Below are 23,731 nucleotides of genomic sequence, written 5' to 3'. Positions count from 1 at the left end.
TCCTGCATTAATTTCCTTCACTGGTAAAATGCTGCAACTAATTTTCTTTGTAAATCTGTCTAGCGGTGTTCAAGACTGCAGTCTTGTGTCATAAAAATAGGTTCCTTTCAAGCAGGTGATAGAATTTTCTGAATAGAAAATTCTTGAATATGGGTGTAAAAGACTCATAGCTCAGCCCAGCTACTTCCGCTGTGTCCTTTAAGTGTTGGACTAATACTTTGATCTATCACTTCTATCTATTTTCCACCATCTATCATTTAGCAACAGCATGAGCAGACCACTGGGTGTAGGAAATGCGTCTAAGCAAAGGGATGAAAAACTTCACAGAACATACAACAAAACAGAACTAAGGTGAAGAAGAAAAAAGCATGAGAGAAATATATTTCCAGAATGGCATCTTGGTTCCTGGGCTCTACTGTGTAAGTATGGCCTTTTCCACTGAGACAGCCTGTTTGATTTTCAAAGGTTCTTTATGAACATCAAAGCATGTTTGTTTGCAGTAGAGGTTTTTTTTCACCAATTGTAAAACTAGCTGCATCTTGCTTTTTCAATGCTTAATCAAAGTTCAGTTGACTCTGTCAAGCACTAATTAGTTATTTAATTGTTAGTTAACGACTTTGATAAACTTTAGATCTGGTGCCTAAGACTGTAAGTCCCCACTGATTAACACCTCATGCAGTGTTTATTCCTGTGCAGGTTTGGTTCTCTCAGCTTACAGTTTCTGAAATGCCAGAATTAAAACCCTGCATTATTAGCCAATTTTAATCTACATGAAACAGCTCAAGTGAAACACAGGGCAGCACACTGCACTTATAGGAACAGGACATCTTATAGGAGGGTTTAATTTTTCAGGAAAAAATCAATTCAATCAGTTTCTTACATAATTTTCTGAGAATACAGTAGGGCTTATGAAAGCTAATGAGGTCACCCAATACTAGAAGATATCTCAATTCTATGTACTTATTGTTAATGGTTTAAATAGAGACAACTTTTTCATTCATGTGCAGTACTGTAAACTATACTGGCTGAAAGGCTGAAGTCCAAGAACTTTATGCTTTCTTTCAAGTTTCATACAGATCAAACAGCAGCAGAATGAATTAAGCACTGTAATTTCATGCACTAACACTTAGCAAGGAAGAAACTTGAATTAGTATTCAGTGCCAAGTTTAGCAAGCCTTTTCATCCAGATGTATATTAGTATCTATCCCAACTGCATAATTTGGTTATGGCATTTCAATATGCTCAAAACCAGTGATGAACAGTCCAGAGATTCTAATTTTCTGAAACCATTCTAGTTATCAGCTAAAAAATCTCACACAGATGCCTGCTGCAAAGGACCAGTGAGCATTTAAGTCATTACTAAAGTATTAAAGATAATATCAAAACTAGAAGAAATTTTTAAAAATGGTTACTAGACTATTATTCCAAGACCTTAAACACAGATTCAATTTTAAGCTTGAGAACACAATTCTTAAATTTACCTGAAATCTGAGCTAGATCAAAGTAAGCACACACAGATTTGTTTTGTTTTTTTTTTTTTTTTTCAGGTGTGCTGAAGGTTGTTCAGACCAGTTTGGTAGACCCAGCAATTAAAATAAATAGCTGCTGCTGTAAATTCACATTCAAAAACTGCCTCCACTATGCTACACTTCCCAGTGTTTCTCCTTTCTTAAGAAACACAGGGCTAATGCTCAGTCTGGTGAGGATATGCCAGTCCTCTTTGTCTTTCTAACCATGCAGACTTAGACTTCACTGTCTAGCAGGTACTAACATCATGAAAACATTTGGTAAAAAAGGCATGTGGAGCATCCAGCTCTAATGAAGGGATGGTGTGAAGCTCCTGTCACTGGAGCAATGTCTAGTACTGGTCTGCCCTCTGTTCATCCCCAAATGGAAGTCTAGCTTGTGCTCAGTCAGTCATGAGTAAGACTGTTTAGAATATACCTACAGAGCAAGGGATGGGAAAACTTCTATATAAATAGCATAGTTAAAAAGAAACCAAGACCAAAACAAACATCCTACATCTCAACATTTTAAATGCTTTTTTTCCCTTCAAATTCCAGCTAGGGAGGATGAGTTTGGATTTCACGGTTAATAAAGACAACATTTGGAGATTGTTGTTCTTCTCTCTGGTAGTGTGCCATCCATCCTTTCATCTGTACACAGGCCTCCTTTTCTTGCTTGCAACAGTAAACAAATTAATTTCTATTTCCTAATTCTACTTGCTTTTGTCTCTTGAGTTTTGCTAGTAACCAGCAGCAATGCATTTGCGTCTACTGAGGACCCTAAGCACAGGTCAGTCAGCAAAGAACATTTTAGACTTCAAGTTTAGCCTCTTTTTCTTCCAAAGACTCCTAACCTAAGAAAATCTGCTAACAAGAGCAGGATGGGATGGGCCCTTTTCCTTAATAGGTGGTCATTTTGCAGGACTGGGTGTTTTGCTAACAGGAGAATGTTAATAGTTCTTGCTAGGCAGTGACTTTCACGATGCAGTATTTAATTAATAAACGTAATTTATATATACACAGTGAGACATAAAGATGACAATATGTTCCCAGAAGATTTTTTAGTAATTTAATTTTATAGCTTCCCAAGCATCTTAATTTTCTGTGCTCAAAAGAAAATATTGGCAACTTTTTTAAATTTTTTTTTTCTTTATTCTACACTCTGCTGATAAACAGGATACACTGCCACAAACTACAAAAGAGAAATGAAAATATCATATCAATGCTTTTGGAACACACTACTTACTGTGGTGGCACAGTGGATGTCTTTCCATACATTGGCTTCCCTGGAGAGATCTGAGACTTCAAAAAGGTTATCAAGAATAACTTCCCCAATCATGTCATGTCTAGAAAATCTGTCAAAATCATAAACACTGAAATGCAATTTCCTGTTGCTGAGTTGATCATAGGCTACAGGAAACTGAAAGGTTTCATCAAAGACAGGATTTAATGTCTTTCTGTGAACTCGTGTCTGAAACTTCTTTTTCCTATCTGGAAGCAGATAAATCTTAACGTAGGGGTCGGATGTTCCTGTGAAGTCTTTAGCTGGCAGATCTAAGGCTTTGACAATTGTGACAGCCAGAAGTTCATTTTCATAATCATACCGGAGAGTGAAGTTAAGTTTTCCACATGTTTTCACATCTTCTTGTTGCCCGTCAGAATCCACAGACTTCTGTTTGTAGAGTTCTGGTTTTATTCTCCCAATGCTGGTTGTCGTCTCTCCCCTTTGCAAAATCGGATCTGTCCCCATGTTAAAATCAACACTGGACACTTGCATCTGCCTTGGCAAGTGCCTCCTGAAAGAATTGTGCCTGCACACACATACACACATACACACACACACACAAAACAAGCCATGGTTATCTCTGAGAAAAGACCATTGCTAAACAGCAAATACAAGAAGACCACATTAATAAGGGTTCCTACCTTAAATATTATTTTTAAAATAATCCCCCCTCAATTATTTGCAAGTGTTAAAACATCTTTGAGAGACATAAGCATTCAGAATTAATTTCCTGACCTGAGAGACACCCAGTGTCTGGGAAATACATATATTTATAACCTTGCTTTCAGACTATGCAGCTGAAACTGAATTCATGTTCTTTCACAGAACAAGTTGACAGTTCCAGCATTGCTTGATCCTACTGTGCTAGGGCCCAAGTAAAGTACAGTCAGGCAGGAAAAAAAAAAAAAAAGCACTTGCAGAATTGTCATCAGTACTCCCTGATTTTTGGAGGCATTCCATGGTGGTTTTCCAATTAAATATTTACCAAGCTTCAAAGTGATGACTGTGAAAGGCGCCTGAGAGGGACAGCTATGTCTAGAGCTTTTTCACCACAGTGTCTTGCCATCCTACAACATTTTATATACACCTGCTTGGTATTTGCTACACTGAGGTACAATCTGCCTTCTCCAGTCCTTCTGGATTTTGTTCTGGCTGCAGTACATTTCAAAATTTTGGTCAACATTTTTCTGTGACAGCTTTTTTTTGCCTTCTGTTCTCATTGTCTGCTGTGCAGTGTATTGAAAGCTGATCCCTGTACTAACATACAATATGGTAAAATCCGTGTAATTCTGAATACAGTGTTGCATAAGCATATGTATTTATGGGCTTAACTTGGCTCATGAACATAAATGGAAATCTGTGCCATTCCTGCTATGTCTGAAATCAAACCCCTGGCATACCATACAGCCTTACAGTAATATAAAAACACTGGTCAAAAAGCTTCACAGCATTTATCAGCAGCAGATTCTATTACAACTACACTATCCAGTGTATGTTCTGGACATTTTCACATTTTCTTGCTACTTCACTACCCCAGCAATCAGCGCTGCAAAAGCTCACTACATCCTCCTGTGAGCACACTTAGTTGCCATTACAGAGCAATCCGATTGTCAGAATTTCCTCTGCTGTTTGCAATCAATTGCTTATTAATGCCAAATGTAGCCTTGCCTTATTGCTTGGTTTCCCTGTGGTGTTGTGTTCTGAAAACAAGAGGTGTCACAGCTGTGTGTTTCTTTCTTTAAATCAGAAATGCAAATTGTCCATTTGAAAGCAACCAGGAGTCATTTCATAGATATTATTTGTATTTTTGCTGTAAGTGAAGGGTTTGCAGAAGGCACGAGGCACAAAACTACCGCAGTTCTGCTGAGCAGAGATACAAGAGGGTAATCTGCAGCTCTTAAATAATAGAGAAGAACACTTCCCCCTTCAGCTGTTTCAGTACTACGAGGTGCTGGGAGCAGTCCTAGCACAACACAAGAACAGGGGAGGGAGAACTTCATAGTCTAGATTTGAAGTAGCTCCAAAAAATCCAGGTGTGATCTCAAATTTAGATGAACTATACAAGCCTCTTGTAACACATTCTGCCTTTCTTTCTTCACAGACAGACAAGTTGAAAGATTTCCTTTTTTCTTAAATGTTAGAAGTCCCTGAATTCATAGTAGATGATGTCTACATTGGAATGGAATGAGTAATGAAAAGGCCCCAATTAGTCAGAAAAGTACAATATTGTCCCCAGGGAGTTTCACAGTCTTTGTCCTCTGAGAGTCCAAACTCATAGGTCTGCCAAACACAGGGAAGGAACTGAGCTCCACCCAAAATGTAGTGCAATAAATGCTTGGGCAGGCAGCAATTCAGGCACCATCTCTCTAGTATCTTTGACTCATAATGAGGTCCATGAAGACCTGTGTTACTGCTGCTTCTATCACTGCTAAGGATACTTGTGCAGATAGGCCTTCCTGAGTGCTCCTCATACCTGCAGCTGTGGTACTGAGATGCCCAGATAATCGTAGAATCATAGAATGGTTCAAGTGGGAAGGGACCTTAAAGATCCCAATCCTTCTGCCATGGGGATATCATGTTTAAAGCCTGATGTACAGAAGCAGTGGATGTACATGTGCAGGGGAAATAGTGAAGCTGATTGTATGACATTTCCAGTTTGAGTGAAAACAGGTAGATGACAAATTCCCTTTTCTTCAACTTCTCTTGCATTTATGAAGATCTGGCTTAAAGCGTGTAAAAGTGTAAGACACCAAATCTGTGATATTTAAGGTACCAATCTTTCAAATTTTGAAGCTTTAGGCACACCAGATCCTCTAGTGAATGTAGTTGTTGCAAGAAGTCACTATGTAAAACAGTGCAGCTGTATGGCTGCACCCTGTGGGAACCAGAACCACTTTTGCTCTAGTAAGCCACAGCCCTAATTACATAGTGCCAAGTATCTGTTCTGAGTCACAGCATTTCACCAAGACAGCTAATTGGTCTGTTAATTATTAAGATGTTTCACTGTTGCCATGGCAACATATTTATCTTCCTTTGTTCTGCAATAACAAAGGGATTAATGACTGTGATAATGAAGTACAAGGATGTCAGACAACCAGGTTGTGAAAATGTGGCAAAGCTTCTAACGTGCAAATCCAAGTACTCCAACCTCTACTGACTCCTATGATAGACTTGCCTTCCATAGCATAGAATAGATGTATTTTGAGTGACAATAAATCTGTATGTCAATCTCTAATGTAAAACTAGGAATAGTGATAGTGTGAAGCTGATTTCTAGCTCAGTAAGATGCCATATGTATGAAAAAAGAGAGGGATAGGATGCTGATTTATGACATGACTCTGAGATTTATGATGGGTGACTCTGGTCTAGCTTTCCTAGATGGCATTAGAGCAATCTTTTGGACCAAATCCAGGAAAGAACATGTTCACTTGTGGTATTTAGACAGAATGGAGACTACTGTCTCTTCCTTGCTAACAGTAAGGTCAACACATATACCCATTTTTCTTTAACCTTAACATTCCCAGGCACCTCCCTTTTGTCCTTGTGCCTCTTGGGAACTGACTGACTCAACATGCTGTGCCAATGCTAGAGAGCCAAAAGTATGGTCTTTGAAAATACAGGTGAACCTTTGAAGAAGCAATAAACTGTGTTAGAGAATAGTTTCACAAAGTACTGGAAATAGTGGTGCACAATAACACATAGAAGAAATAAACACCAAAGGCAGTGTTGTAAATGAACATCACTGCTGCAGTTCTTCTATCATAGTGTATTGGTCAATTGGGATCAAAGACTAAAGAGTTTTTAACAAGAAGGTCTTTTCATATTATTGGGAAGTATAAAAAGGATAGAATTCTATCCAAGCAGAAATGTATCATTTTGCTACACTAACATGTCTCTGTGTTAAATGTACAGTCTAAAAATTGTGATCAGGTGCATTTTATTGTTGCTCTCAGTGGCTTATTAAAATCTTTGTGCTCAATTAAAATGACTTAATATGATTTTATTTTTTTTTATTAAGAAGTTGATGGCTGTTTGAACCTATCATAAGACTGGTTACAAGTGTTTTATTTGCCCCAGCTCAGGTGAGATCAGTGTAGAAAAGACAATCCAGACAGCTGAGGCTACATCACAATCAGGAATAATGCAGAAAGCTGGTCTAAATGTCCAGCCTTCTTCTCATACATGATATTCTTGGCAGCAATAATTAATATGAGCTGTCAGAAAGTTAAGACTCCCTTAAGGCAGGCAGCGGTATAAATAAAATGCATTTACAAACACACAGATTACTATATCTGGGTAATTTTTAAGACACATCTAATTCTAAACATTTTTTGTGGTGAGGATGTAGAGTTTTTCAGCAAACTGTAAAAGAAGGTGATATATCCAAACACCCTGCTATTAACTGGCTATGGTGCAACAATCAGGGTTTACTCAAAGCAAAGGAACTGTCTCTTTCAGGAAAGATTTAACCCTGATAATCCAGATAGGATAAAAAGAAAACTCCCTTACAAGGTTACCAACATATGCAGAAAGAGTAGGATTGATAGCAGGTTTTAATTTTGTAAAACTGTCCTTGGTGTCACAGATATTTCATAGGCATTTAGATCCCAGTCCAAATCACTCTGGAGGTCTGTGAGAATATTTTCACAGCCTGAAACAGCTCTAGATTATGTTCCTGGAACTTCTTTTTTCTCCTATAGTACCACAGGGACTACTCAAATCCTTTGCCAGCCAGCAATTTCTTCTATCTATTCAGGATGTCAGACAGTCTGATTACCTGGATTTACCTGTTGGTAAATGATGGATAAAACTCCTCCAATTAATATCCAGTTAGGTAATAGTGAGTTGAGTAACAGCCTTGTCACACTAAACTGTACCAGTTTTGGTCCCTCTGTGTTTAGTATAACAGTTACAATTTCAAAATTATCAACCCAGTAGCGTGGGAAATGTTCCTCAGAACGACTTGGATGCTGTGCTCCCTCTCTGAGCAGACAGATACAGTAGCTTGAGCCAGGTATAGCCAGGGTAATGTGGCTTAAAGCCATCTGTACAGTCTCATAATTCAGGAGATGATTCAGCTGCTGAAGTCAGTCAGACCTCCCCTGGCTGGAGTGCTCTCATTTTTGGGAGCCTCCTGTGGCTGCCTGTTGGCTGTTTCATGATGTTGGGATAGCTGGGAAAAAGCACTTGGTCACTCACCACCAAAATGAGCACACTCAACTGGCAAAACACTATCTTAGGGGCTCACAGAAGGCCAGCGCAGTATGTGCCACTAAAAGTAAAGCATGTGTCTTCTCCAATCTCGTGTCCTCTAATGATTCCTGTGAACATAGGCTTTTTGTTTGTTTGGTTTTTTGTTTGTTTGTTTTGTTTTGGTAACAGTGTGTTTCCTTAGCAAATGGTTTATTAAGAGAAAACTACTTCCTACATAGTATTCTAACTTATGGCATTACACAGTACTTCAGGTGCCTTCTCTAGCCTTAATTTCTCCATTAGTTTGTCAAACGTTTCCTTTTTCAATGTAGAAAGTGATCTTTGCAGTTCACTGTTTGTTTTCCATGCATTACATTTGCTGACAGTATCTGAAGAAAATCCTATTTGAAACTATAGGTCCCTGTACATCTTCACTACTTTACTACTACCTAATACAAAATAAAAGTTTGTTTCCTCCACTTTAATACCAAAGAAACCATTTCAGGAATGCTGCATGCATGTATTTTATTTAAAGACCTATACAGAATCTGTATTGCTTTAAGATCTGTCAATAAGGACGTATATATTTAGACTGGGGTTTTAATTCCTTTATAATAGACACCAAAATTGGCAAACCATGTCTTAAAGAAATGTGCCATCAACAGTTAATCTATAATTTATTTATAGGAGAGGGAAAGTTTCTTCTGCAAAAGCAGCAGATATATCTAAATAAACACCTCTGTCAAAAGATGTTGCAGTACTTTAAAAAACAACACTGAAGTCAGTCTTCCTACAATCAAAACCCAACAGGGAAATGATTAAAGTAGCAACATATGTATATACACAGTAATAGATTTTGTTTTCATATGTTAAAATAACCGTGTTAAGTGAAGGTACGCTACATGCTTCAGAATATTCTGTTCAAAGAACAGTGAAGTTTTACCTTCATATGACTACTGTTTCACCCATAACTGTGAAGAAACCTGTGAATTAGGATTTCAAGGATCCTGGAAATTTACAGCAGAGCATTCCCGTCTACCTGTTCATGGGAAAGGTGCCACAAACTCGAGTGCCTCTGACTTACCTTGACGACGACGTGGGCTCAGTGATCTGCCTCTGCATGCGAGCATGTCTGATCAGATGCTCTTTCAGTGCGTTCTGGACCTCTGCTGGTATATCTGGTGAAGTGTGGCTAATTTTCAGTGCAGCTTCAAGTACCTTTGTTGTAGGTTTCCCATTTTCTTTAACTTCCTTTTTCTCACTGGTCTCCAAAACCTCTGTAGGAGCACTGGAGTTGCTCTGTGGGACATTACTGGCATTGGAATTGAGAGGTTTGCTCCTCCAGCAGGGCCAACACAACTTCCAAAAGACAAAAAGTGAGACCACCAGCAGGGCGAGCCCACAGAAGCTGACAACTACCGCTAACAGACTGACTGAGACATCTGCAAAGAATTAGAAACAAAAATCATCATGACAGACAAACATGAAGAGAAAAATATAGTTAAAAATTACACAGGCAAGGGCATAGAAGCATTTTCATCATTATTTTTGCATAGAGTTTAAAAATCCATTTAAGGTTTTTGTTTTGTTTGTTTTGTTTTTTCCTTTTGGCTATCTAAGCCTGTACTTAAATATGTTATTATTTTCTAATATCTCCTTCACAAACCCTCAATTAACTGCTGTTCAGACCAAGGGCCAGTATATAGCCACGCACTCAGATGTACTTCTCAGGAAGTAAGAGACTACTGAAATAGTCCCCAAAACTCCTGGCTGTTGTTGCCAAAGGATTTAGAAATCAGTAGGCAAAAGAAATATTGCCCAGGGCTAAAGCAAAGTTATTATACTCAAACAACAAACGTCCTCACTAAGATTTAAATCAAACACATGAGATTCTGTTCCCAGAGTTAGATTTCCAAATTTAATAATAAGCACCTATATGGATAGCCTTCTCCTCATAAGCAACGTATACATCTCTTTGCTTACTGACTTTGGGTGGAGGACAGATAGCTCCCGAAAACATCAACAACTTAGATTTCAGTGAAGGGTTATGGATGCTTAATCCTTTAGAACTCCTATTTAGAACAGCAAGAACACATCTTGATGAAAAAGTTAAATCGCCTTCAACATTTTATATCAGTGCACTTGAGGGTAGACCAGATCTAAACTGCCAGGCTGATACACAGATTTCTTCAGGACTCGCCAAACTTTTGACTCTCTATGCCAACTACTTCAGTAACATTTGAAAACCCAATATTTAAGTGGTGTAAATAAGGACAGGATAAAGTTTGTCACAAATAAGAAATTTTTAGGGTTAAATCTTCAACTCTAGATCAAGTCTTCTTTAAACCAAGATAGCACATATACATCTGAATGTAAAATTCTGCTGTGAAAATGCAGCTGGTTTCACAGAACACTATCCAGATGCCCTGAGTTCTAAAGAGATCATACTGTACATTGAACTACCCTTCTGCCCTGTATTTGACTTTTGCTTGACACAATTGCTTATGATATCCAATAGCCTGGCCAAAAATAGAATAGATTTCGAAACAACAAAATTCTGTGAACACACTTGCATTTTAGGGGATGGTGGATCACCAGCACTGCCAGTTGAGCCCTAATTAGGAGTTTTATTCTATGTGACATGTTTCAGTTTGATTTTTCCAGTTTCATGTAATACTATAACTAAAAAATCCCTTTCCTTTTCAAAGGAGTCATTTGTAAGCTTTAAAAGTATTCACTAAATCGTGCTTAAATATCCCTCAAGTAATGACTGCTTCTGCTTGTTACAACAAGTTTTGACAGTTTAACAGCTAATATTTTGTATCCATAACTCCAGGCTACAGGCCACTAAACTGAATCAGTAGGAAAAGTGCAAAGAGGGTTTGAGCATATTTTTTCTAGATTTTCACAGGAAGAAAAGCAGTATGTATTGGGTCCACGAGACAGTATAAACCTCACCAGTCCCTTTGAGAGCAAAGAAAGAAAGATGAAGTAGAAAGACGCAAATAGAAAGATGAAGATGAAGGCTAGAAAGGTGAAGTAGAAAATTTGGGAATGTTTTCTTTATTAATGCATAATATCCAGGTACATCTCAGTTACAAATACTGAACTTAAGGCCCATTCATCATGAAAATGCACGAGAAAAGCAAAAGCAAATGTTGAAGTCTGGAGATTTGAAAGATACGGTTCTGTTCAGACTTACTTCACCTTTTGTCCTGGCCAGTGTCATTGGGTAATTGCAGATGTGCTCCTGGATTTAAGGAGTTTGCCCTGCCCTGAACAGAGGTATGTCTCCTTGACCATTTCCTGCCAGCCCCGAGAAAGGTGCCCCCCTTTTCTACCTGCAGATAAATGCCAAAACATAGCCCTTGGAATAAGCACGTCACCTTAGTGAGAAATTCATATAGCAAATTTTGGAAGATGCTTCCTTCCGTAAAATGAATGGATATGTAATTATATCAAATAATAATGTAACACAAGAAGCAAATGATAGTTTTACATATGATTTTTCTAGATAATTTATACCCAGTAGGGATTAATAATCTATTTGGTTAATCCAATATTTACCCTGATATTTTTTCCAGAGCCCACTAACTTTCACTTGCCTTGTGCATGTTCTGCAGGAGACTGTCCTATCTTGACATGTCAAATTAATAGATACTGAGTTTACAGCTTCTTTCAAAGGTTAATCACTTTGTTGCAAATTTGTATTTCTGATTTGTATTTTTGTAGTTCTAATTTACAGCCATTGCATCTTTCATGTTTTTGCATGAGAGATTAAAAGATATGCTACGCTTCATGAGACATGCCTATACAAAATGAAAATAAAATAAACTGTGCCAGGAAACAAACCCAGGAATCAAAACTCACTTGCCTATATCACTCCCTGGAATGATTTTAAAGTGGGCTGGTTTATACTCTCCCAGCCAATTCCTAGACATGGATCAGGTGTTAGAATAGGACAATGATCATTCTTAGTAGGTGACTTTGATGTGGTGCTTCTGTTTCAGCAGATGACAGACAGTAATAGATTGGAGAGAAGTTCTTGCATGTGAATTGATCTCAGTGCCAGGAACAGTCTGTGGTGGGTTGACTGATGGGTGCCAGGCGCCTGCCAGAGCTGCTCTATCACTCCCCTCCTCAGATGGACAGGGGAAAGAAAATATAAAAAAACTTGTGGGTTGAGATAAGGACAGGGAGAGATCATTCAGCAATTACTGTTATGGGCAAAAAAGACTCAGCTTGGGGAAATTAATTTATTACCAATCAAATCAGTGTAAAATGATGACAAATAAAATCAAATCACAGAACACCTTTCACCTGATCCTCACTTCTTCCTGGGCTCAATTTCACTCCTGATTTCTCTACCTCCTCCTGCCAGCAGCACAGGGGGAGAGGGAATGGGGCTACAGTCAGTTCATCACACATTGTCTCTGCTGTTCCTTCCCCTTTAAGGGCAGGACTCATCACACTCTTCCCCTGCTCCTCTTGTCTGTCCCTCCCACATGAGACATTCCTCCACAACTCCAGCATGAGCCTTTCCCACATTGTTCCAGTGCGGGTCCCTTCCCCTGGCTGTAGAACTTTAGGAGAAGATTGACCACGGGTTCACAAGTCATACCAGCAAACCTGCTCCAGTATGGGCTCCTCTCTCTCTCTGTGGGTTCACAGGCCCTCCCAGGAGTCTGCTCCAGCATGGACTTCCCACAGGGTCACAGCCTCATTCATGAAGTCACCTGCTCTGGCACGGGTCCTGCAGGAGCTGCAGGTCAGTTATCTGCTCCATGAGCTGCCTTACCATGGTCTTCACCACAGGCTGCAGGGGGATCTCTGCTCCGGTGTCTGGAGCACCTCCTCCTCTCCTTCTTCACTGACCTCTGTGTCTGCAGAGTTGTTCTGCTCACACACTTTCCCTCTTCCAGTTGCTGTTGCACAGATTTTTGTCCCCTTAAAAACATTATCCCAGAGGTGCTACCACTGCTGCTGGTGCACTCAGCGTTGAGCTGCAGTGGGTTTGTCTTAGAGCTGGCTGGTGTTGGCTCTATCAGACATGGTGTAAACTTCTAGCAGCTTCTCAGAGAAGCTGCCCTGTAGCCCCCCACTACCAAAACCTGGCCACACAACCCCCTTCCATCGTCAAAAATTAATTTAATTCATTGATACAGAGGTATGCCCCACAGAAGGAACTTTCCTGATAAACTGAACAAGCTGAATTTTCAGGCAGGCTGGCCAATTTTTTTTTCCCATTCTCAAAGTGACAAAAAGTAGAACTCTTGAAAAATGTTGATGATCTACCAGAAATGAAAATAAAAAACAAAATTAAAAACAAACAAACAAACAAACACCACCCCCTCTAAACCTCCTGCCCCCCAAATGAAAAACAAACAAAAAACCAAACCAAACCAACCAACCAAGCAAAACCCAAAAAACCAAAGAAGCAATTCAATTTTGGGTAATTTGCAATATTCCCAGCTCAGTTTAGAAATGGTTGGCATAATTAGGTTACATTTTGTGAGGAAGGCTTCTAGAAATGAAAATTGTAGGTTTTTTTTTCATTTAGAAAATGTTGAAACAGGATGTTTTAACAACTTTGAAACTGCTGGAAACATTTCAAAACCAGATATATGAAAATTGATCCCTTCCAGCAGAGTTTCAATTTGATGAATAGATACTATCAGCTGGAAAACATTCCATCAAAGCATTTCTACCCAATTCTAATTTAAGTTTTTCAATGCAAGACATTTTTCAAGCCTTCAAATAACTTGGTGTCTCCTTTCAACACCTACTGCTGTACTTCAGCTTTCTCTAAGCTGTTTTTCTGTATTTCTACTAAAATGTTCAAAATTTGAAGTTGCTTCCAAAATCTTTACAAAAAATACATGTTTCATAGCCCTAAAATAATCACATGAAATATCTGAAGTCTGAAGAGCAGAGACAAGGAGCTAGTTCTACCAACAGTTGTAGCCTCCATTTTTGCTATTTTACTAATAAATTAGAATCCCTCATATTGTATTTCATAATGCAACAGATACTTAAAGCGAAGCAAAATATTTTAATTGGAAAAAAACTGAGTAAAACCAGTTCACTACAAGGAAGTGTTTATTACATTTACATCCACAATTGCTAAAAAGCAATCAGTGTGCCATACAAATTGACATAAAAAGCATACTGCCTAATTTCCTTACTTCTGTCAGTCACTCTATTGAGCAATTGCAAGAGATTTGTTGTTACATGAAGACTGAAATCATCTCAAGAACAGTCGAATGGAGCTTCCCAAAGCCTTTGTGTGTTAGACTGGGTATTTCTCTTATGTTACCTTTTTCTAGGAGGTTTGGTTAAAGAATATAAAACACTAAGAGAGTTCTGCAGACTAGGAGCTTCTTCATGTCCCCGCCACAGATACCTGGTTAGGAAGGAAAACGGGTACTGAAGGATGGATATGTCACCAGACAAGGGTTGTACTTCATGTACAAAATATTATTCAGAGGAGTAGAACAAGTGACAAATTCAAAGACTGTCTAAGTTTTTATGGGCAGAAGGAGATATACTAATTCTGCTGGCGACAACATTAATTGTCAACATTGTGAACAATGTTCTCACTGGTCACTGGTAAGAAAGAAAAGAAAAACTGTCTCAAACAGCAACCAATTTTTTGACAACTCTTCTTCTGAGCTGGTAATTGCAGCTTGTCTTCAATGGTAAAGATTTGCCCAGGACAGGACATTTTTCTGAGTATTCGTCTCTAGATAAAAAGCTTTTCCCATTATTGTTCTCATGCTGGGTATACTCAATAATGTGAAGAAAATCTTTTTTTCTCACAACACCCCTTTCTGATCAGTGGGAGATCTTCCAGTGATTTCAGTGGAGTTACCATTTCACTTCTGGTTAACTTGCTTTACTGACCTCTGTCCTTAAAATCATCTTCACAGTCTCGATAAAATTTCATAATTGAAAGTACCCTGTTTCCTCATGGTTTTATATTTAAAACTACTCTGTCAAGATATGGAATTTTGGACAATTTCATATTTCTAATTTGAAACAGGCATGTCTATCTGAGAAGCTTTGAAACCCCTCTGCATTTTTAGAAACATTCTCAGAGACATTTCTCCCATAAAAGACTCCTTGATAGCCAATCTTTTGGCTTTTACACAAGTACTTCAGAAACATGTACCATGGCTTCTAAAAATTTCTTGTTTGGGACTTGAGTCAGGAAAGTTCTGCCCATGAATCCATTTGCAAACATGCACATTGGCAGACTTCCATTTCCAAACCAATTAAGGTCACTTATGTTTTAGACAGTGCCCAGACAACATATGCCTCCTGAGGCTTGACTTTGGAAAAACATACTCCACAAACCCATGATTTTGAAGAGAGAGAGAGAGAGACCACATAGTGCTGTGATGCAGCTGCCCATGTGTATGAGGGTCAGGCACATGTCTGATGCAAACCATACTAAAAAGAATGTATTCTTGCCAACAAAGGAACAGGTGGAAAAGGAACACATGGAAAAAAAAATGTGTGGGGGGTATGTTCTCTTTTGACCCACTTCTTTGTCTATATCAGATCCTGGTTCTTTTACATATTTAAAGAAAAATGTCTGTAACCTTTTTTCAAACATATTTTTCTTTACTCTTCTTCTCTTATTCATCAGCCATAAGGAATTTCACCCTTTCCAAAACAAGGGAACTCTTGTGTCTGTAATACCACAAGTCAGCTCAATCAGATAAATTAACATCTCTAATTTTCCAAGATTTGAAGGGAAGCAGAAGCCTTATAAATTATAAAAGGTCTGGGGTCAATAAATCTCCCTTATTCCCATGTATATGAACTAGTTGGTCCAACTCATCATTTCTGTTGTTCAGTTTTCCTTGGGGAAATTTTAAGCACCTAAAAGTTTGCTGGTGTTCTTACTCTGCCTTAGCAGATCTTCCACAATTACTTGTCCCATCCAAATCCCTTCAGATGAGGATATGATGCTTTAGCATGCCTCAGAAAGTGGCAGGGTGCAGAGTCTCCATTTTTTTCTCGTAACCTGAACCTGTCAAAACACCCAACTTACATTTCAAATGGCAAAAATAGCCTTTCACTTAAAAGTGTAGGTATGACCACCTCTACTGTTCTCATGGAGAAGCATGCTTTGAAGATCTTCCCCAAACCTTTTTACCTTTGTGAATGTGTTTGCTCCTAGGCTGTTAATTCATTCAACACAACCATCACCATCTACCTGCTGGTATGTCACTTCTTAATGCTAACAGAGCTCTATGGTGGCATATTTGCTGACAGTAAGGGAACCAAATGAAGTCAGGTATCACTGTGATTAACTACACTGTGATTACAGCACATAGAATTATTAATCTTTTGTCAACATCAATTTATCTAAGTTATATTAGAGAAGATGGTTCTCACTTTTGCCTGACTGGGTCGGATTTTCTTTTGCCTGCAGTATAGGAAGAAAAAGATATTGCACATTGTCCTCTCATCTGTAACACACTAAATGTAAACTGTTGGTCTTCACTCACAAGGCTTTTTGTAGCCTACCTGCTTTTCTACTTGTTGACTCTCACTTAATCTCAATAGGAAGGAACTCTCTGCTTGACCCAGATCTGCCCACCTAGCTTTCCATTAAACAAAAACCCCAGCTTTGGGCTTGGTCCCATGATGCTCTCACACGTGTGAGGATGTCTCTGTGTCTGCAAGAAACCCTCATTACCCTCTTTCAGATGAGAAAAGGAAATGAAAACACATCATAAGCTCACTGGACTGCCGTTCATCATAAGCATACCACAGCTGTAACGAGGTTCATGCAGCTCAAGTGTCATTTTTGAATTGTCATGGTTATGGTTATTCTCACCCAGCATTATATAACAAACTTCTCAGACATATAACAGGACACAGGAAAACACTATGTCTCTTCATTATTACGGATTTGTCTTCCAGATGCTATAAATGTTCCAGCATTTTTCATCTGTATTTCTTTACAAAATGAGTATAGAGAAAGATTCTGTTGTAAAGCTCTTGTTTTTACTGTGTGTCACTGCTGTCTGCATGTTAAGCACTTCTGTGTTGTTGTGACTGCCTTCACATTTGCCGTAAATAAATCTGGCCTCAGTGGTGTATTTACCCCTCTGTTTTGCCTTTACACTGCTGAATTAGATGCATTTCTGATTTTCACAGCTTGTTAACACTGATTTGATAATTATATTTTTCAGTAACCCTGCACTTTTTTTCCCACCAGGTCATTTATCTCTAGTAGTAACATTGCTCTAACCAGGTGCTGAACTACGTGGTAATTAATTTGGTCAGTCTGCTAACTGTTAAAATGTTTATTACTTAATTTTACCCCACTTCCCTGTAGCAGAGATGCTCAGCTTCCTTTCTCTGTAACAGAATGCCTAATTGTGTCACACAACTGCTACTTCCTCATGAAGAAAAATGTTGCTTTCCTGTATGACGTTGTCCTACATTCCTTTCCTGTCCTACATTGGTAGCAGTAGTCTTCACATTTGTTCAGTCTATTTCTTGTCCCCTTCATGCTAACGTTGGCACAGCTGAGAAGAACTTAGAAGCACTCTACGGAGCAAAACTGTTCCTCCTCCCCTAAACATATCCAGACAGTGTAAGCATACCTACAGCTTAAATCTCTTTGTGCACTGTGTGGATGAGCTCATGCATGGACCAGGAGGAACCAGAACTAAATGTAAACCATCAGATGCCATCTAGGAGGTTGAGGGTTGTCAGAGAAGCATCTGACAACCAATGGGAAACTCATGCCAGCTACAGCAGGATGACACAAGACATTGATCCTCATGGAGGAATGAGACTATGTTACAGAATGGCCATATGTAGGTGGTTCCAGTGTTTTCTTACTCCCTCTATACTTCTGTAGTAAACTGTCAATCAGGGATGGGGTTAAAAACTTGGCAGGTTAAACTTTTATGTTAATAAAATAACTGTGAGTAGAATATTAAGAAGAAGAACAAATGATCCTGTAGAAGCTGATGCTTTTTGTATCATCAACTTTAAAAAGTCAATTGTCTGACAAGCAAAAGAGCAAGAGTGAACATCATTCTCTAGATACTCTCTACCCACTCCAGTGGGCTAAAATATGCCATTACTGGTAGGGAAGCAGCTGGGTTCCCAGCTTTGCAATAAACATTGGTCACCCATGAGAACGGATAATGAGATAGTAAAGTTTTGCATGACCAGCAGGCCTAAAAAAGGCGAAGACAGCAGAAAGTAACCACTATTTGCAGAGGATATAAAATGAATTTTAAACATGTGTCCCTAGAGCAGAATGCCCAAACTCCTCTCATTATGCTGTATGCAATTTGCTTAATCTTCAGAAATGCTCACAACTGGAACCTTTGATGTGCTGGGTTCCATTGAAAATGAGAAGGTATGCCTAACTGGAAAAAATGAATTAGAGTCCTTTATTAGTCAGATATCTTGAGCTAAAATACAGGTATAACCACACTGCATATATGTATTTTGGAGACTTATAGAACTAAATAATTTACCAGGTTCAGATATAAATTGTGTTGGGTGCAATCCTGCACACCCACCTCCCATTTATTTTCCACCTAAACTCTTACAACTGACATCTTAACCATTTTACTCAAATGTTCTGGAGGTGTAAAATAAAAACAAAACAGCTGCACATGTAATTGAGCATTTTGCCAAAAATGTTATTACTTTGAGAAGAAAGCTCACATAGTAATCTAATCATATAAAGGTACCATAAACATAAACAGCTTCCTAATCTTTTCACTTGAGCATCCCCCTGAGATGAGAATGAATAGCTCTTGTAATTACCAGGGAAGACAATATAACAACAGATGTCTATCTTCACTAATTGTCTAAAGTTCCTGGAAATTTACAAAATTATTTATCTCACTAAGATTCTTTGCTATGAGTTTTATAGATTAATTATCCATCACACTAAATATGATTATCCCCTCCTGACCCAGGCATTGAGTAGTAATTGAGGGTCCTAAGGTGGTGGTACTGTCACTGAAAGCAAAAAACCTATCGAATAATCAGTCATTTCTTTCACGTAATCCTGTTTGCTCACAAAGACTGTACAAACTCTTATTTCTCTGGTTGGCAGCAAACCAATATCTCTCCTTTCTGCTTTGTTACTTCATTTTATTATACTCTGCCTTCCTAGAGCCATATACTCACCATTTTTATTCTGTGTCGCTGGCTTCCTCTTCTTTGTGTTTGATTCTGTTATCTTTGTCATGCCTTTTTCTCCTATCTAGACACCTGTACTATCAAAAAAATCAGTACCCAGCCTCTCTGCTTCCCTGTGAAACTTCTTGGGTCACGAGGTTGACACTGTCTCATATTTTGCTTTGATTTGCTGTGATCGGATGGTGCATATTCTGCCTCAAGTAGCTGTTTCCTTTGAGAAACCTGGCTGCTTTTCATGGTCTAGCTGAACAGAAAGCAATCGCTACACTCACTAACACAGCTATATCAATGTAGTTCTTGCTGTATTTTAATATATTTTCAACTTTTAGAACATGTTTTTATTCTCATATTAAATAGAAATAGTCTGCTTTCCTTCTCATCATCTACCCTTTTACTTTCTGAAAGGTTCCTTGCACTATTCTTTCCTTTCCAAATATGAGTCTCCTCATCATTTACAAAATCACAGAATATTTTGATTTGGAAGGGACCCACAAGCATCATCAAGTCCAGCTTCTGGCCCTGCACAGAACATCGCAAATAATCACATCATGTTCCTGAGAGCACTGTCCAAATACTTCTTGAACTTTGTCAGGCTTAGTGAAGGTTAGAGTTCTTTCTTTCAGTGAAAGCTTAGTAGTGACTTTTACCTATGCCATCTCTGTGACACTCCTAGGTATCTTTTTGAGATGAGGGAAACTGAATGAACCCATCATTTAAAGAGAGAACATGCTATCCCTATATAGCCATTGATTATTTCTTTCCTCTCCTTCTCTAGGGCTATTTGTTTTTTGGATTTCCACTGAAAGCTGAAAGTTTAGCTGTGATTATATAACATAACAACATATAATAATAAGCCATTATTCTGTAATAAACATCTCAGAGTCTTTTATCTTCCCCACATATTCCAGAAGCCACAGAATCACAGAATATGCTGAGTTGGAAGGGACCTACAAGGATCATCGAGTCCAACTCTTAGCCCTGCACAAGTCCTCCTTACAACTCAATTATCTTCTTACTACAGTGTTTTGGTTTTTTTTTCTTCCACACACTTCAGTGCTTGTTGCAGGAATTAATTCCCAGCACTCCAGCTATAGCTGGAGCCCCAGAGAGCAGATAGCTGAACAGAATCCATGATGCGCATCTCCCAGAGTGGGCATACACTGGGAAAGTGCTTCCCACAGCACCATTTGGGACATACAGCAAAACTGATAGGGTTAAATTAGCCATTCCTCGAGGCTCTCTACCACACAGTTACAGCTGCATGAGAACAGAACTGTGCAGAATTTACTCAAGCAAGAAGGACATGGCTACATGATGTGGACTCTCACACCAAATGCTTCCGCCCTATGTATGAGGCACAGATTCAGACAAACACAAATATTTATTACTTACATTCTCAGAACAGTTATGAAGAACACTTGACTTTTCTACCTTTAATGAACAGGAACTATGGATGCTCAGCACTCTGGACAACATTAGTTTTATCCATAGAGATGATAAGGAACTCTATGTGCATTTGAAGAGCAGAAGAGATATGGCATGGCTCACCTTTCAATAACAACATTTCTCTCAGCTTGAACTGTATTTAGAATATTTCTGTTCATAAAATTAATGCAAGAGATATTTCTATCTTGTCTATCCAAGTGTTTACATATTAAAATATTGTCAATTATCAACAATGACAGTGTGTCTGTTCCTCCTCTGGAGGCAGAAAGTATTAATATACATTCATTAGCAGTGTTATTAATGAGACAATGCTCAATGTAATGTGCATGTCAATAAACCTGACATTCATCATCTAATGATGGTTTCTTTTTAGAGAGAAAAAAGTGAGATTTGGGAGTTCACGTGAGATGTGGGACCCAGTTGGTCAACCCCTTGTCTGTTAATTATAATTCCTTTTCCTAATCCAACAATGGCAAGGTATAGGGTTTACAAAAGAAAGACCAACAAGATCATTGACTTTCAAGCAATGTTTATAAAGAAGCTCCGGTTACTGTCCACAATGCAATATCAAACCTAATGTTGAAGACTCATATTTTCTAAACAGCAGATCTTGGTCTACCTCATGGGATGTTTTGTATTCTTCATATCCCACCCGTTCATACAACAACTTTGTTTTTATATGACACCTAATACTGACTCCCTCTAAAAATCAGTTCAACTCTTTTCAGAGACCAAGTTTCCAGGCTCCATAGGGTACTGTTATTTTCATTCACTCTTTTAACATTTGGACCGTGATGACTAACACAGTGCATGATTGCCCAGAACATATTAAGTATTTGGTATTTGTAAATTTATCACAATAAATTTATGATCCATGCTGGGGTAAGCAGGCTGCGACCCCTGCGCCTGCCTGCCCTGCCCCGGCCGTGGGGTCGGCGGGGGAAGGGGCACCCCGGGGAAATCGAGACCCTCTGGGTCGGCCGAGCTGGGTCAGGCAGGATCAGACAACAGGTTTTGTTTGATCTGAGATATTACAAATAACCCTGGATTTTGCAGTAAAAACAGTGAGTATTAGAAGAGAATAAAAAATAAAAATATCAGCTGTGGCGGCAGTGAGAGTGCAGCCGGGGCACACGCTGAGAGTCTGCTGCTTTACATGACCTGGTGTTAATTTATTTAATTTGCACTGTACACTTGGCATTTGCTGGCCACAACGCAAGCTGTACATTTGCATTTATGGGCAGACAAAAGAGATTATCAACTTCTCCCGGTAGAAATCAAGTACAGAACTTCGACTCATTTTCAAGCCCCATCCTAAAAAAGAGTGTCAAGGAAAGCAAGGTGTCCAGAGAGTACTGCACAGGATAATGCAAGAGTCAGTTCCGAAAGATACAGAAAATCCAGAAATCGGGGACCAAAGACACCACTTTTAGGATTCAAAATCTTGGTTTCGATACCGACAATTTTTCTGGCTTCGGAATGCTTGAATTAATCCGAATTCCCTCCTTCCACCCTCCCCAAATTTTTCTGGATGAGTCCCGGACCAGAGTGCTGCCCTGACTTCACAGGTTCCCACCGACCGTCAGACAGCTCTCCTGCCGCCCTCAGCGATTAGCGGAGAGCGTGTGAAATGCCTCACACCCGCTCAGAAGGGGGATACTGCGAGCAGCGAACTGGCGAGCTGCGCCCCGAGACAAAGATGCTCCCGAGCTCAGGCTGAGCCCCGAGCCCAGGCTGAGCCCCGAGCCGTGCCTGCTGCCCGTCCTCCCGCCGCCTCCCCGCCACGCAACCTGTTGCCGGGGCCGCCAGCGCGACCCGCCAAACGCAGAAGGACGGCCGGGGAGAAGAGAGAGGCCGAGCGGGCTCAGCCCACGCGTGGCGCGACCGTCGCACGGAACCAGTGCCCAGCCCGTGGCAAGAACATCAGACGCAGCCCCTCTGCCCCTCTCCCCCACGCACGGCCCCGCAAATACACGCAGCAGCTCGGGTCCGAGCTTAGCCTAAGGAGAAACTCCAGCCGCGGAGAAAACCTTGCCGGAGCGGAGCTGCGAGGGGCAAACGAGGGAGCTGCGAGGGTACGGGGCCGTCTCCGGCAGCGGGGCTCCAGCTGGCGGCGAGGCTCGCACGCCGGCTGCGATTTCTCTCCCCTCGGCATCTCTCGGCGCTCCCGTGCCACGCCCGCACCCTCGCCCGCTGCCCCGCGTTTTCCCCCGGAGCGCTGTCCCCCACCCCGGCGGTCCCGGCGCTTCCCTCGCTGCTTCTCGGGAGCCTCCGCGGGCTGCGAGAGGGAGAGGATTTTAAAGCGGGCTGCGTGCCTGCCCCCCTTCCGCCCCCTCCGCACGCAGGGAAAGCAAAGGAAAAAGTTGCGCTCTCCGGCCGCCCACGCCGTCGCTGTCCGCCCCGCGGCGGCGGCAGGACGAGCCCGGTGGCGGGTCCGGTGTATCGGTACCTGTGCCACCGATGCCTTGCCGGGCCGTCTCCAGGGGGAAGATGCCAGCGCACTTCTCCCGCTCCACCTGCCCGCCCAGGCACAGCTCCGAGATGATCTGCAGAGCCTTGTGGCAGAGGCTGCCCACGCCGTCCTCCGCCTGGAAACTCATCTTCTGCACCGGCCGGCCGCCCGCTTAGGCCATGGCCGGAGCGGGACGGCTCCGCGCCCGACCCGCGCTGCCTCCCGCGGGGAGCGGAGCGGGGCGGAGCGGCGGCGGCGGCGGCGGGAGCGGCGCGAGTGAACCGAAGAAGTAGTGAAGGAAGGGGCGAGGGGGGGGAGACACACAAAAAAAAAAGGGGGAGGGAAAAATAAAAAGGGGGGGGGAAATAAACATCCACTTAGCAACGCCTTTTGTGGCTCCGGGCTCTGGCAGGAGGCTCGGCCAATGGCAGCCCGGTGCGGGGGGCGGGGGGCCCTCGCATCCCCCGGGAAACTTTTCCTTCCCCCGCCCTACGGCTCCGGTCGGGGCGCGGCGCGGTGCGGTGGGCGGTGACCTCGGTCAGGGGCTGTGCGGGCACGGGCGGTGCGGGGCGGTGCGGGGGCTGCGCTGGGGCCGGCGGGCGGAACCCCGTCCCCTTCCCCGCGACAGGACCCCTCGTTCTTCCCCTAACGCTGTTT

The 23,731-nt window shown here is 40.9% G+C and overlaps 1 protein-coding gene across 1 annotated transcript in view; it reads right to left on the bottom strand.

The window, feature by feature from the left end:
* Positions 1–23,222, bottom strand: part of SYT10 (synaptotagmin 10) — a 39,503-nt gene extending 16,281 nt beyond the window's left edge. The window contains exons 1-3 of the mRNA XM_050324814.1: positions 23,072–23,222; positions 9,068–9,425; positions 2,752–3,316 (exon numbers count right to left, since the gene is read on the bottom strand). Of these exons, the coding sequence (XP_050180771.1) occupies positions 2,752–3,316; positions 9,068–9,425; positions 23,072–23,222 (1,074 nt within the window). The remainder of the gene's footprint in view (positions 1–2,751; positions 3,317–9,067; positions 9,426–23,071) is intronic.
* Between the last annotated feature and the right edge of the window lie 509 nt (positions 23,223–23,731).

This window comes from Myiozetetes cayanensis, unplaced genomic scaffold (assembly GCF_022539395.1).
Source record: "Myiozetetes cayanensis isolate MyiCay16 unplaced genomic scaffold, myiCay2020 scf3, whole genome shotgun sequence".
In the NCBI taxonomy this organism is placed as follows: domain Eukaryota; kingdom Metazoa; phylum Chordata; class Aves; order Passeriformes; family Tyrannidae; genus Myiozetetes; species Myiozetetes cayanensis.
The sequence above is the reverse complement of the archived record's forward strand: the minus strand, read 5'-3'. Positions and strand labels throughout refer to the sequence as shown.